At 40.8% G+C, this 15,637-nt stretch overlaps 1 protein-coding gene across 1 annotated transcript; it reads right to left on the reverse strand.

Moving 5' to 3' along the window:
* Positions 1–2,677: 2,677 nt before the first annotated feature.
* LOC124262738 lies at positions 2,678–13,552 on the reverse strand. Its single transcript, XM_046697281.1, has 6 exons — positions 13,244–13,552; positions 12,543–12,630; positions 11,199–11,360; positions 10,087–10,352; positions 8,410–8,577; positions 2,678–2,836 (listed from the first exon to the last, which is right to left on the reverse strand). Exons 1-6 carry the CDS (start codon positions 13,550–13,552, stop codon positions 2,678–2,680), a joined length of 1,152 nt encoding a protein of 383 aa, XP_046553237.1.
* Positions 13,553–15,637: the final 2,085 nt, after the last annotated feature.

The following is a 15,637-nucleotide window of genomic DNA, read 5'->3' on the forward strand; positions in this document are numbered from 1 at the left end:
CTTCATAAACTTTAAGCCAATCAGCATAGTTGGTATCAAATATGAAATGTGAACTATCCTTACATAGGTGGCGAGGCTCCAAATGAGTGGTACTGAGGGTCCCTACCTCATTATAATTAGTGAATGAGTGAGGTTGTACGCCGCGTTGAGCAATATTCCAGCACTATCAGGGTGGGGGACACATGAAATGGGCTTCACTTATTGTACCCATGTCTTCGGCGTGACGAGCCAAATATTTAACCACTAGGCGCTTATAATTAAAACCAAACAATACCAAAATAAATACAATACATTCCACCCTGTTTCACATGTATGACCAGTGGGTTGATGAGCCAGTCATTGTAACTCCGTCAAGCCTGAAGGAGACAGGCCAAATTTTTACTTTTGTCGAACTGAAGCGAAAAACATGTTTTTTGGGTGAAGGTTCTGTGGTTTTCAGCCGCTTTCCAAAGACTGGACAGCTGTACATCAGTGAGTTGACCTTCCCAACTCACCAGACTTTCTGTTTGGACAGCATTGGTGTCTTTAACACTGCCACAGACTTTGGTTGTATCAACAGGGAAACTGTCGGCTTTGGCTACTTTGAGAGGAAAACTCCTCAGTACACCATTGACGTGGCAGATACATCTCGGAGTTATATTCTATAGCAACATGCAGTTAGTTGAGGGATGAGGATACAAGATCTACTACGTTTCTGCATAAACCATTTATCTCTCATTTCTAACATATTTCCTTTACAGAACCACTAGAAGGCCATGGTCCAAGACCGGGAATTGGTGCTTAATATGATGAAAAACACTCTCTAGCAAAAGGTCTTTTTAATAATGAGACTTCAGCAACTTTAAGAGGTTTGTTGCATTATTCACTATGACAACACAGAACAGGACTTTGATTTCAGTCAGGTCAGGATATTCAGCAAAAGCGGTACAAACATACACTGAACAATACATACGATGACGGGATGGTTTACATGGGAAATGTTATAGTTTCCATGATGGTATTATAGAATGTACATAACTTTTGTAAACACTTATTTCAAAAATAAAATATTCACTCACTTACTCAAGTTTGAAGATAGGGCAGAGCAAAAGGTAATGCAATTCATCGCCAACATTGCACATGTCAGGGGTTACTTATTCTTTCTTTTGAGATTATTTCTTGCTGCCTACCTAATTCTATAGGTACACGATGTCAGGAAGTTCTACACTTGAGGTAAAGAGAAAGCGATACATGTGATATAGCTGTCAAGACAAGGATATTTTTGAATATGCGATAAGTGTTACCTTTATAAGAATTCGAAATGTCTGCACGCCATGTTTGAGTTGCTGCATCATGTAACCTACAGAAGATGATAGATATAAGGACGAGTCAGAATGCAGGCATAGCATTTGGCCCGGTGCTACAACATGGCCTACAGATGCTTTACTGTTCACTTTGTTATTTGGCGTGCAAATATTCTAAGTTTGTTTCAATGAGGGACAGAAGACGTACATAACCCAACCCCCCAACCCCCACAAGATGTTGGAGCACTGTTATGTAGGCACGTTGTACAAGTGATGACCACGAGATGTTGGAGCACTCTTATGTAGGCACGTTTTACAAGTGTTGACCACAAGATGTTGGAGCACTGTTATGTAGGCACGTTGTACAAGTGTTGACCACAAGATGTTGGAGCACTGTTATGTAGGCACGTTGTACAAGTGTTGACCACAAGATGTTAGAGCGCTCTTATGTAGGCACGCTGTACAGGTGTTCACCGCAAGATGTTGGAGCACTGTTACGTTATGTAGGCACGTTGTACAAGTGTTGACCACAAGATGTTGGAGAACTGTTATCTAGAGATATTGTTTAGGGGTTGATCACACGATATTCGAGAACTGTTAGACACACGTTTCAGGTGCTAATCACAAGATGGGGTTATGGCACTACTTTCTTCTGGCGCTGTAACAGAAGTGTACGTTGTAGTATGTGTTAGTATCGAAATGAAACGGTCGATTCAGTACATGGATATGTGTAAATAACAAATACTCTAATAATCTTAAGAAAGTAGGGAACCAAGAAACGTAGTATTACATCACAGGTACATTAATATATATTTACAACACTTTAATTTAATACACATTACAGTCCCTACCGAAAGCAGAATCCATTGTTTTATTCCAACTAAGCATTCCATATGCTACACGATTAACTAGTGATGATACCAAGTGTTGGCGAAAAGTTCAGCTTTTCATTGCCAACTGTTGCTGCACCTGTCACAAACACTGCAAAGGCAAATCCAAATCCAGCTGGCTCACACAAATGGTAAATTGAACTGCACCAGTTCTACGTCAAGATTGAGTGAGTGGTGAGTTTAGTTTTACGCCGCACTCAGCAATATTCCAACTATATGGCTGCTGTCTAGTAAATGATCGAGTCTGGACAAGGCAACCCAGTGATCAACAGCATCAGCATCGATCTACGCATTTGGGATACGATGACATGTGTCAACCATGTCAGTGAGCCTGACCACTCGATCCCGATAGTCGACTCTTACGAGAAGCATGGGTTACTGAAAACCAATTCTTCACGGGTTCTATGCGCAAGACCAACGGCTGGTACCCCATATTTACTTGAGGTCCTCTTTAGGCCACACAGCATATGTTTTGTTTCAATAGATCCCAACATAAGGCATTGACTATCTACCATCAGAGTCCAGCAAGGCGAGGAGGACCAGCCCAGGAGCACTGCAGACTCCGCAAACACCACCGCATCGTATCTCTATGAGCTGATGGCTATGAAACCGATTGACAATCGGGTCCCAAATAGAGGTCCCATAGGCTCTGCTCCAAGTTATCTGAAACGAGATGATTCATTAATATCTTTTTAAAATCTTTATTGTAATGTTTGTCTTCAAACTGGTAATGGTGTAATATTACAAGTGTTACGCAGTATGATGACTCGCATGACATTATTTCGTTTCGTGGCAATGTTTATGTAGGCGGGATTGCTCCTATTTGACCTAACTTTCAGCTGCTGGCGATCTGCGGCCCGTTTGCACATTGTATGGTTCCAGGTTGTCATCTATTTTAAGTTACAAGCTAGTTTTACTGTCTCTTGTCGAGAGATTTTACAATTGAACTCTATTATCAATGGATGACTTGTTTTATTCACGTTAAGGCAGATATTTTGCTGACGCGACTATAAGTCATTATTTACTATTAATCTTAACTAAAGTACGATACCGACTGACAGATCAAATATTTGAAAGCCTGCGGTGGTGTGAAATACATAAAGAGACACTAAATGTAAACACAGGTTTGATATCTAAGGCTTGTGGACAGTCATAATATCATGCACGAAGACTCTTACGAAGAAGAGTTTCAAGGATCGGTCGATATGTACACGGACATATAATAATATGAATGTTAACTTTCACGTCTGTCTGAATTAGCAGAATAAACTTTGTCATATTTGACCCGTGAAAATCCATGTTAGAATTGGCCTTCAGCAACCCGTGCGGGTCATAAGAGGCGACTATCGGGATTGGGTGGTCAGGCTTGCTGATTTGGATGACACATGTCATCGTATCCCAGTTGCGCAGATCGATGCTCATGGTGATGATCACTGGATTGTCTGGTCCAGTATTTACATGCTGACGCCATATTGTTAAGTGCGGCGTTCAACAACAAACAAACTTAAACTATTTGAATGCTGCGTTCTTTCGTAACAAAACACATGACACATACAATCTTTAGATAGTAGGGAATACTTTACCAAAACTCTGACACAATTGGCGGAAAGTATGACGTGGCATACCCTCATGAGAATCCCAATTGTGTTTTGGGAGTCTGATGAGCTCCACTTTAATCGCCTGACAAAGTTCAGCGGCATATCATATTGACGTACAGATAATCATCATTACTATCATATCCAAGATCCTTGTGGATAGTTCCTTATCTACAGTGGGTGGCCATAACATTACTTACACACATGGCGGACGGATTGTTGACGACGCAGTTACGCGAGAGTTAAGATAAGATAAGATAATTCTTTATTGTCCCAAGGGAATATGTTTTGCATCATACGTTCTCCAGATTTTCATTCATAAAGCAGCCATACATAACATTGCAATTGGTGATCATGAAATAATCAGGGTATAAATACATTAATTTAGTACACAAACATATATATTGAATAGAATTTTGACAATTAAAAGACAAGTCATTCACAGAATTTGTTGTTAATGCATCTAATACTAGCTGGAACAAATGAGTGGTGAACCCTGTTTGTTCTAAAAGTCGGCATACGCAGCCTGCGTCCAGAAGGTAATGATGAATATTCAGAAAAGAGTATATGAGTAGGATCACTTAAAATTTTGTTTGCCTTTTTTGAAATTTGCTGCTCATAACAAATGCCGATACTTTCGATAGGAAGCCCAATAATTTCGGACGCAGTGTTTACGATTTTGGAAAGTTTGTTTTTATTCTGAACAGACAGGTTCCCGAACCCACTCAAGAAATTAAAGTTTATTACACTGTGAATAAAGGTTTTGTAAAATAACATCATGATAGTTTGGTCGATTTTAAAATGTTTCAACTTCCACAAAAAATGCAAGCGTTGCTGTTCTTTTTTATATATTTTCTCAGTGTTTTCGTTCCAGGAGAGTTTCGAATCTAAGACAGTACCCAAATATTTGTATTCAGTTACTCTTCCGATTTCATTATCGTCAATAGTTACAGCATTTATTGTTGACTTAGCTTTTCTAAAATCTATGATCATTTCTTTGTTTTTTTGCACAGTCAAAAATAAAAAGTTTGCTTTAAACCATTCTACAAATTTAGAAATTTCAGCTCTGTAACTAAGTTCTGATTTCCTAATAAGGCTTACCAATGCAGCAGCATCCGCGAATTTGACCGAGAGTTCAATGTGTCATAACCCGTTATATGAAGAGTCTTAACTCAATATATTAGTGATGTGTCCCTTGTTCCTTATTATTTTCAACATCGATGAATATAAAAGATTTCTGATGAAATGGAGGGGACTATTTTCCCATTAGTCCCGCACTGCGCATTCCAAGTCAGTAGCCAACTGAATGTTTCTTCGGCGTCCCTGAAGACTATTCTTCAGGCAGAACCAACAGTTCTCAATAATATTTGCGTCTGGACTCTGTGCAGGCCACAACATTCCAGTTATGTCATTTCGTCGCTTGTAAACATAAACGACACGGGTCCGTTGTACAGGGGCATTGTCATTTTGGCAGATGTACCGGTTACCAAGAAAATGTCTGCCATAACGGGCCAAAGCGTATCATCGAGAATTTCTGTGTATGTCTGAGCATTTATGATGCCATTAACAACATAAATGGAACCAACGCCACGCCCATGATACGAGCCCACAATGACGCGAGGCTGTAGTCACGGACAAAGACTTTGTGGGAGGTATTCTTCACCGGGCTGTCGCCAAACAAAAACACCAGTGTTTCCCCAAAGATAGTTTTGCACTGGTCAGAGAAGATTACACGATTGCAGTAATGATTCACTGTACGATATCACTGTCCCCTTGCCCAGGCCAAACGATTTCTGACATTATAGTCACGAATTCGAATTTTCTTTCTAACAACACTTCTGTGAAATTTATTTTCATATAATCGTCTCCTTACCGTCCTCACCGATACAGCCTTAAAGTTCAAATTCTCAGTTATTCCACCCAAAGGTGAAATCCTATTGTCTATGATCAACCTCAGAAGTTGCCAGTTGTCCCCGAGGAGTTCTGGAAGCATTTTTGACTGATTCACGTCGATTAAACCGCATTACCACCGAATATGCTCGAAGGCATTCCAAAGAATCTCGCAATGTTAGAACATTTTTCGCCACTTCGAAACCTTTTACAATTAATTTCTTGAGTAACTCCGACAAATCAGACGATTTCCCCATTGTTGCCGGAAATAGATGGATATACGGATAAAAGTGACAGACACGTGACATCATCGTCGATCATGTGACAAAATATTACGACGATACGCGGTGTCGTTTTTGAGTAGCAATATTTTAAAGATGGGCATCGCTATACACGATATCAACGCCATTACCAATAATATGGCCACGCTCTGCATGTTCTGTAAATTGACATTGGCATTTAATAACATTCAAGACTCGGTAATTGTTTTGACGCGTAATTGATCCACTACTTCAAAACAAACATAAAAACCAGTTGAATCCGTTCATTCAGTCAACTGCAGAATATGGCTTCTAAATAATATATTCTTGCTTCTCTTGATCGTCTATAAATTCTCTTAGCAGCACAACGTTCAATAGCAAACTTTACTAACAAGCCACGAATGACATGGTGCATTGTTACATACTGATTCCAGAACGTTAAGTGATATTCAGTAAGCAAAGGAACTAAACAAGAAACAACCAACAACAAAGAAACTCTGAAGGGTTGAGAAGCAAAACGACCTAAGTAGGTTTATAGGTATTCAGGAGAGATGAAACTGGTATCTTGAAAACTACTGGGGGAAAGCCCTTGTTTTCCTTGTTAGACTTGCGTGATGGGATAAAATGCATAATTCTTAAATTTACTTTAATGTTGTTTCACGAAATATTTTCAGAATTATGGAGGCAAAACTGATGATTGAATTTCCGTTTTCTAATTCAGGGATATTTTTCGTGGGAGAACGACCTAAATCCCCCAAAATGAGAAGCAAAACAACCTAAGTCAGTATGCATAAAATCATTTCAAGAAATAACACAATAATTATGAGAAAGATACAAAATAGGATGTGTGTACCCATTGCACATGTTTCTGGTGGACTTTTGAGAGGAATATTGTGTTTCGAAACGATGCTTTTCTTTCTGAAACTCATCTTAACCATAGAGGGTACCGCTTTTCCATTGGTTTACAGACTGCACTGCATCCATCAGCCATCATAATGAGTGATAAAACATCTCCCAATTAGAATTATCAAATTTATTCAAACATAAAACATTCTGAACATCATACTGTAAAAAACGGTGTACCCATGTGGGAAATCAGAAATGGGGTTCACACCAGAAGCCACCAGACACTAGATATGGGGTTCACACCAGAAGCCACCAGACACTAGATATGGGCTTCACACCAGAAGCCACCAGACACTAGATATGGGCTTCACACCAGAAGCCACCAGACACTAGATATGGGCTTCACACCAGAAGCCACCAGACACTAGATATGGGCTTCACACCAGAAGCCACCAGACACTAGATATGGGCTTAACACCAGAAGCCAACAGACATTTGATTTGGGCTTCACACCAGAAGCCACAAGACACTAGATATGGGCTTCACACCAGAAGCCACCAGACACTTGATTTGGGCTTCACACCAGAAGCCACAAGACACTTGATTTGGGCTTCACACCAGAAGCCACAAGACACTAGATATGGGCTTCACACCAGAAGCCACCAGACCCGAATATATTTTTACTAGCCACGGGCTAGCGGGCCAGCGGGCTATTTCGCACACTGTACTGGAACTGTCCATTGTATTCTGAGTAAGACTATGCTGGAAAATACCATACTGTTGTAATACTTTGTATATTTCTCTAAATATGGCGCAGAGCTGCCCCCAACTGAATGCCAACAGAAACAATGCAATACACTTGAAACATTCTTCCTGACTGAGTAATCAAGTCACAAAACATGGCATGTGCTGCAAAACGAAATGCGACTTGAAACAATTTCCTCTTGACTGGGCGTTGTGCGTGTTTGTGACGGATGCTACCAGTGGCACAGGATGCACTTGTGGAGCGCAATAGTGCAGTGGTAAGGCGTCTGCCTATCACGCTGAAGGCCCGTGTTCGATCGCCGGTGCAGGCACCGAGGTTCGGGTCCCGAGGTGGGCACATTTACGAAATATCCTTGGACAAGATACTTAGATCCACATTGTCTCAGTTCACCCAGCTGTAAAATGGGTACCCGTGAGGATGTGCTGCCAATGTGAGTGTTTAGTTCATTGCGCCTAACAGGCAGCATGGCTGTATGATCCCCAGGGAGTTGAAAGAGTATCGGAAAGTACGATAGTGTCCTATGACCGGGGATAGTAATGTACGTAGCGCCGTGAGCAGGCAATGTGCCTGGATATGAGCGCCCTATAAGCGGACTATTACTATTACTATTACTCGGAATGACTGGTGTAATCAATATTGTATAGCGATTTATAACCACATACATACGATCTGATTCGTACTGTGCACTCTGCCTTTTGTTGAAACTGCTTAATATGATTGATTTGAAAACGTTTATATTTTGCTTTTTATCTTTTTATTCATATTAAAAGTTTATATTTTGTTGACATTTACATTTATTCAAAATAATGGGGTCGTTAGCAAGATCGGGAACAGACAGAAGTGGGCACAGGAAATGTATTTTATCATGCCTAAACTCACTGATTCGTCTAGAGCCAGGCCAGTCCCTCTTAAGTCCATAACCGCCTGACCCTTTGGACCGCAGGCACTACCTGCCGCGGAATAGCAGTCTCTGACCACAGCAACGTTGGCATTGGTCACACCTGTCTTGTTGTAAAAAGCCCTGGCTTTCTTGTTGATTGCCATGTTCTGAAATATTAACAAATAATCTTACAGCAACGTGAGAGTGACTTGTTTCAACATTATTTCTGTTATGTACACTATGAAAGGCAGGATAAAATCGAAAATGATTTTCAATTTCAAATATGTGAACGCATTGAGGGTGACTTAAAATGTTTAAGGCACATCGGGCGTATTTGAGCCATATCGTGGCTATGAAGGTTGCATATTAAAATAGATCTAAATGCTATATTTATCTGCGAACGACGGGCAGTAACATCACTAAACTGTCACAGATTTACACTTAAAACTGGCAAGCAACCATAACAAGATGTTACTGTACACAATTTGGAAACAGACTGTAGAACGCAAGCAACCGAAGGTGATCAGCATGCTGGGTCCCGTTCCTCAAAGCGATCGCAGCCAGCGCTAAGGTAAGGTGATCGTAACTCCCATACTTTAACATAGACTTACGACAGTCGCAGCGCTACGATCGCTTTGAGGAACGGGGACCTGGGCCTAGATTTTCGAAGCTCTCTTAGCGCTAAAATAGTCGTAAGTGCCATACATTAACATTAACTTACGACTATCGTAGCGCTAAGAGAGGTTCGAAAATCTGGGCCCTGGGTTCTACTTGGACATCCACCGCACCTTCAGATGAAGGCGATTATAACAAATTTAGCCATGAATTAAACTAACACACGTTCTACGTTCTACAGCCGTGGTAGGAATAAATATACTTTGAATGACTAGGTCTTACATACGCTCTCAGGGACAAAGGGCCTTTTCGACTGCGTCAACGACCTTCGAGGCGAACCTACGAAAGCCGAATGCTGCCACATTTGTAGCGTATAATATTTCTTTCAGCGACAGTACGCGTTAGTTCGATTATTATCTCGCTGCTTCGAGTATTTTGTCGTTGCTTCAAGTTTTTTTCAAGTACTTGAAAGAAACTTGACGCAGCGAGAAATTAATCGAAGCAACGGAAAATATTTGAAGTAGCGAGAAAAAAATCGAAGCAACGAGAAAATAACGAGTAATTTCGCTGAAAAAAATGTTTTGCAACAAAGGTCGCAGCATTGTGAACGAACTGGCACTACAAGCAGTAGTGAAATGTAAAAGTAGATGATTGTTGTAACTTCAGCGATCTTGGAGGATGATTTTGGTAAGATAGGAAGAATGTATGCTTTTGGATCAGTAGCGCGTTACTCTGCTTCGATTTGTCAAATTTTCAATCGATCGACGAGGCATATGCCTCTAGCTTGTATTGTCGCTGACTACACCATTAAACTAACCTTTCAAAATGTTATTTTTTATCAAGATGAAGTCTCACGTTTTTTCTGATATGGTATAAATGAGGATGTTATCAGATGATTAGTGAGTGAGTTTAGTTCTACGCCGCTTTTAGCAGGGCGGGGGACACCAGAAATGGGCTTCACACATTGTACCCATGCGGGGACTCGAACCCGGATTTTCGGCGTGACGACCGAACGCTCTCCGAAGGCTATCTCACCGCCCCATTATTAGATGTTAACTTACTGTGATGTCCAGGCCGAATTTTGTATATTCGTGATACCCAAGCAGATTGTGTGTCTTTGGTGACTCCCCGGTACAATCCGGATTTTGCATCAGTGGAGCATTCATGAAGTATGGTGTTTTCAAAGAGATGTACTCGGAAGGTGTACTGTCCATTGCATGGCAATACACCCTAACTCGTGCGCCATTAAGCTTTAGTGGATACAGCCAGTACTCTCCGTCAGTGTACGTGGAACGAAGTTGTAGTACATCTGTACAGTTGGACACAGCTGGAACGGCAAGCGAGGTATAAACTATATCGTTGAATGTGTAAACCGTCTGCGTCTGTGCGTGTGCGCGTGCGTTTGTGTGTGTGTGTATGTGTTTGCGTGTGCGTGTTTGTGTGTGCGTGTTTGTTTTTGTTATGTTTGTTTGTGTGCGTGCGTGCGTGCGTCTCTCTCTCTCTCTCTCTCTCTCTCTCTCTCTCTCTCTCTCTCTCTCTCTCTCTCTCTCTCTCTCTCTCTCTCTCTCTCTCGTTTTTTGTTTGAAAAAGAAAATCGTACACATGCAAATTTCACGTCATACACCAATCATCTTTCAAGAGCGAGTACTGTACAAACAACTATGGTCATAAGGAAGTGCAAGTGGTGATACACTCTCAAAACATTCAACATTGATATATCTCCAAATTTGTTCAATCGGAAATTAAAAGTAAAAGTTCCCCTACTTTTTTAAGAGTATAGAAGATCGGTCAATGATAATCTTCTCGCGATCTCGATTATTTTAGGACTTCTCAACTGTTATTGGAATACGGTTGATTCCTAGATTGTCTGTGAAATAACATTCACTCGCTTCCTGTTGTTTTCCTACATATAAGATGGTTGGTTGTTGTTTAACGCCGCACTCAGCAATATTCCAGCTATATGGCGGAGTCTGTAAATAATCGAGTTTGGACTAGACAGTCCAGTGATAAACATCATGAGCATCGATCTACGCAATTGGTATACGATGACATGTGTCAACCAAGTCAGCGAGCCTGACCACCCGATCCCGTTAGTCGCCTCTTACGACAAGCATGGGTTACTGAAGACCAATTCTAACCCGGATTTTCACGGGTAACATATAAGGTGACTTACGCATGCAGGTCATGGGTGACCACGTTCCGTCGGTGTTGCAGGTGATGATACCACAGGGCACATATCCCACAGTGCACTCGTAAGGTAGGGACTCTGCCACAGGGGTCAGAGGCCCTACTGATGTCAGAGTAGCAAATTCTACCGTCGGTGGGTCTTGGCAGTCTGCAGTAGAGTATTTACATAGACAATCAGGGAGGTTCAAGATTAGTCAAATATTACAATCAAAAGTGAGTGAGTGAGTTTAGTTTTACGCCGCACTCAGCAATATTCCAGCTATATGGTTGCGGTCTTAAATCATCGAGTCTGGACCAGACAATCCAGTGATCAACAGCATGAGCATCGATCTAAGCAATTGGGAACCGATGACATGTGTCAACCAGGCCAGCTTGCCTGACCACCCGATCCCGTTAGTCGCCCTTTACGACAAGAATGGGTTACTGAAGATTCATTCTAACCCGGACCTTCACGGGTCTACATTCAAAAGTAAAAACAGACTGCTGAGATAAAAGGCTATATTTTTACCATTTTTCATTTTGTCACACATTTAGATTTCTTTCAATTGTGCTTAAGTGGTCATATGCTGTTCAGAAAAGGTATGATCATCTTCATCATGGCAAGGAAGACGAGAATAGGAGTGACGTCCACTCAAATGAGATAAACTGAAACCTCTGTATTCCAGCATGTTGCCATCCAGGTCATTCACGTGATTTCTAACATATTACATTAAGTGGCCTGATTTAGAGCATCTCTTGCAGTTTGAGTGAGCGAGTATGGTATTACGCCGCTTTTAGCTATATTTCAACAATATCACGGCTGGGGAACACCCAAAATGAGCTTCTCACATTGTACCCAGGTGGGGAACCGAACACGAGTCTTCAGCGTGACGCCCTTGCAGAGGCATCGGCTTTTCGGGTTGGGGAGTATGGGTTTAGCCTAGTGATTATAGCGTTAAACTTCGCTCGTTCGAGTCCCCATATGGATACAATGTGTGAAGCCCATTTTTGGTGTCCCCCGCTTTGATATTGCTGGATTATTGCTAAACGTGGAGTAGAACTAAACTCACTCACTAATCATCTGATAACATCCTCATTTATACCATATCAGAAAAAAACGTGAGACTTCATCTTGATAACAAATACCACTTTGAAAGGTTAGTTTAATGTTGCAGTCAGCGACAGTACAAGCTAGGGGCATATGCCTCTTCGATCGATCTGCTTTACGTGGCACTTGTGACCATGCTTTACGATCAATATCCTTCCCCAGTAAAACTTGATGTAATTCAAAACAGGTTTAAAACAGTTTGAACGGACACTTGTTCATCAAGTAAAACTAGTGCATACGTACAAGATATAACACATTCCGGTCCGTCAGTTTCTTCTACACACCGAGTGGTGACGGGGCAGCTGTGGTGTTCACATGTTCCCAGTATTCGCTGCAGCAAATTCAAATCATTAAACTGAAGTGCACATATGACACGTCAGAACTGTAAATACGAAAATCGTAAGTCGTAACACCCAGCACACCGAGGAACATTTTCAAATTAATATAAATGCTGGTTTGTTTCAACCCCTTTTCAACATAACATGTATCCCAATAGATAGACTAAATATTAGTTTATGTGATGCATGGCCCTCCTTCATTGGTTTGAAGTATCACTACACCTCTGTCTATAACGAGTTGACTCTTAGTCGTTGATTTGTTGGAATACGCTCGGTTTATTTTCAAAGGTAAATGTTAGTCTTGAGAGTCCCTTGTTGGTCGTATTACTGGTATGAGGTCAAATTTAGAAAAGACATTTAAATTTGGAATTTGAGGATTCATTTCCCGAAAGATTCTAGTGTTAAATGGTAGATTTCTTACCTAAATAGATGTATCCGTAACACGATATTTCCCAGGAGGAAATGCGTTTTTAGATACTTATCAAAAATCCGATTTCTAAAATGTAAAGCATAAACCATTACTTTAGTAATACTCTGTTTGATGAAAATCTTCTCAACGTTCCTTTCTACAACACTTTCACAAATTCAAAAACAATGTTTACTCACAGAAGGCCAGTCTTCAGCTTTAGATAAAACAAAGCTTGTTTCCGCCATCATTGATACTCCAGTAGATCCATCATTAGCACTACTGAGCTCACAGATGCCGTGGTCAAGATTGAAGTTGAAGCCTTGACATGCTGTTCTCCCAAGGCATTCTCTAGCACACGTCACTATACCCGGTGTGAGGAGTGTGTCAAATACAGCACCAATAAGTCTGTACCCCACTGAAACAGGAAGACTCTCCTTTGGGGAACAGGTCGTCACCACGGCTCCAGCAGAAGCAGAGAGCAGCAGCACATATACTCTTCTGTACATCGTGCAGGTTAGCAGTCCCCCAGTTTCGCAAGGATACCGTTTCATACTATACACGCATCGACGCAAACAGTAAAGATCACGGAATCGATGTATTGGTGCAATCCAGTTCCGTTCTTCTGTTTCACGAAAGAAGGTGTATGGGGAAGATTGGTGTAGATCCCCACTGGGACTATAGTCAGGCTTTTTGAGAAATGGGTTGAGGTTTCTGTTCCCACGACCGTATTTGAACACCCTTAAGCAAATAACCAGTCAAAGGACCTCATAGATTAAGTAGATACACAAATGGACTCCAGTTGTCTGTCTGCTTCTGTATCATTAGTGTAAATGGCACTACACAATTATTTGATTATAGCAATCGACCCAGTAGTTATGGCGTCTTCATACTTCTCGTGTACTTTATTATAAGATGATACTTTAGCATGGAAGAATGCCCATATTGTGTGCACTTGGTACAAAACAAGTACCTCAAAACCTTTACAAACAACACCACAAAATAATGAACATGCTGAAAATGTCTATTATGGCAACAAAGTCGTACTGACGACATCGGTGAACTGACCAACAATAGATGAATCGCATGTTTGATCTCGGTCTTCGTGAACTCTACACTTTCATAAACAACATAATACAATCATGTACATACTGAACGTGTACTAAAACTCTTGAAAATAATTGATTGCTTTTAACGTGTATTCAGATCTGATAAGCCTTAAGACAGAGACTTTGTATTTGTACTGCGTCAGGTCGTCGTTTGATAGAATACAGAGAAAGACGAACCTTAAGTGTGCTTGTATTCTGTAGTGTGAATCAGCGCAGAAATATGTGCTTATATTTCATTTGATTAACAATACCGTCAACGCATTCAACTGTTTTAAAGAACAGACGACGAAAGCGTGTCTTTGTATGATACTCACATGTACCAACACATCTATTATCAGTCAAGAGTTTCTATGGTGCAGACTGTGTTCTGGATACTGTCAAACAGCTGGAATACTACTGTATGCGGCGATCGACAAGCACACAATGCTGGGTTTGTTTGGTTTGTTGTTTTTTACGCCTCAATCAACAGTATTACATCTTTACGACGGCGGTCTGTAAATAATCGAGTCTGGACCAGGCAATCTAGTAATCAACATCATGAGCATCGATCTACGCAACTGGGATACGATGACATGTGTCAACCAAGTCAGCGAGCCTGACCACCCGATCCCGTTATTCGCCTCTTACAAGCATGGGTTACTGAAGACCACTTGTAACCCGGATCTTGGCGGATACATCAGATATGGGCTTCAGGGACTTTTCCATCTTCGTGGCATAAAGCCACTGTGGTCCCTATACCAAAGCCTGATCACACAGATTCATCAAATTAGAGACCCATATCTTTAACTTGTTGTGTCTGTAAAACCATGCAACGAATGACACAATTTATTAACTTGGGATCTGGAAACCAATAACCTTATAACAAATAGTCAATGTGATTTCTGGAAAAATCGAATTACGATTGGAATCATTGATAAAAATGATATTGTAATTAAACACGTCTAGTATCAATTTGTGTTATCTTGAGAACGCATACGATGCTACTCGAAAGCATAACGTTTAAAAAGATGTACATGGTTAGGTTTGAGAGGTGGTTTATCTCAGTTAATATCACAGACATGCGGATATAGAATTTCATACCCGTGTGGGATCAACCCTGCCTGATCATTATGATCAGGATTAAGGTGTTGCACGAGGCAGTATTTTGTCTGTCACATTATGTCATATTCAAAGAGATAGACTTTAAAGGGTTTAACTGCTTCAGTAGATGGATCACTTTTCGTGGATGATTTAATCTTTCTTGTGGAAAAATATGCATACATGAGACAGTCAGTTACAAATTTGTCTCAATATAATTTGCAAATGGTCACTTGAAAATGGGTTTCAATTTTCTAAATCAAAACCAAATTGAATACGTTTCTACCGAAAATATAAACCACATAAAACCCCCGAAATCTCTCAATCACCCATCAAGGTTGTGACGGAGGCCAAGTTTTTAGAACTTATATTTGACTTTCGTTTGCCTTTCTTACCACACATTAAACA

The sequence above is a fragment of the Haliotis rubra genome, unplaced genomic scaffold (genome assembly GCF_003918875.1).
Source record: "Haliotis rubra isolate DU_JTF1 unplaced genomic scaffold, ASM391887v1 Scf851, whole genome shotgun sequence".
In the NCBI taxonomy this organism is placed as follows: Eukaryota; Metazoa; Mollusca; class Gastropoda; order Lepetellida; family Haliotidae; genus Haliotis; species Haliotis rubra.

Bases quoted from the DNA above. Each gene is read 5' to 3' on its own strand.
- LOC124262738 (XM_046697281.1), bottom strand. From the start codon at position 13,552: ATGTACAGAAGAGTATATGTGCTGCTGCTCTCTGCTTCTGCTGGAGCC. The intron at 8,578-10,086 runs GTAAGTTAACAT...TTAATATTTCAG, and splicing joins AATTCGGCCTGGACATCACA to AACATGGCAATCAACAAGAA. The intron at 2,837-8,409 runs GTGAGTTTAGGC...ATCTCGTTTCAG, and splicing joins GCCTGGCTCTAGACGAATCA to ATAACTTGGAGCAGAGCCTA.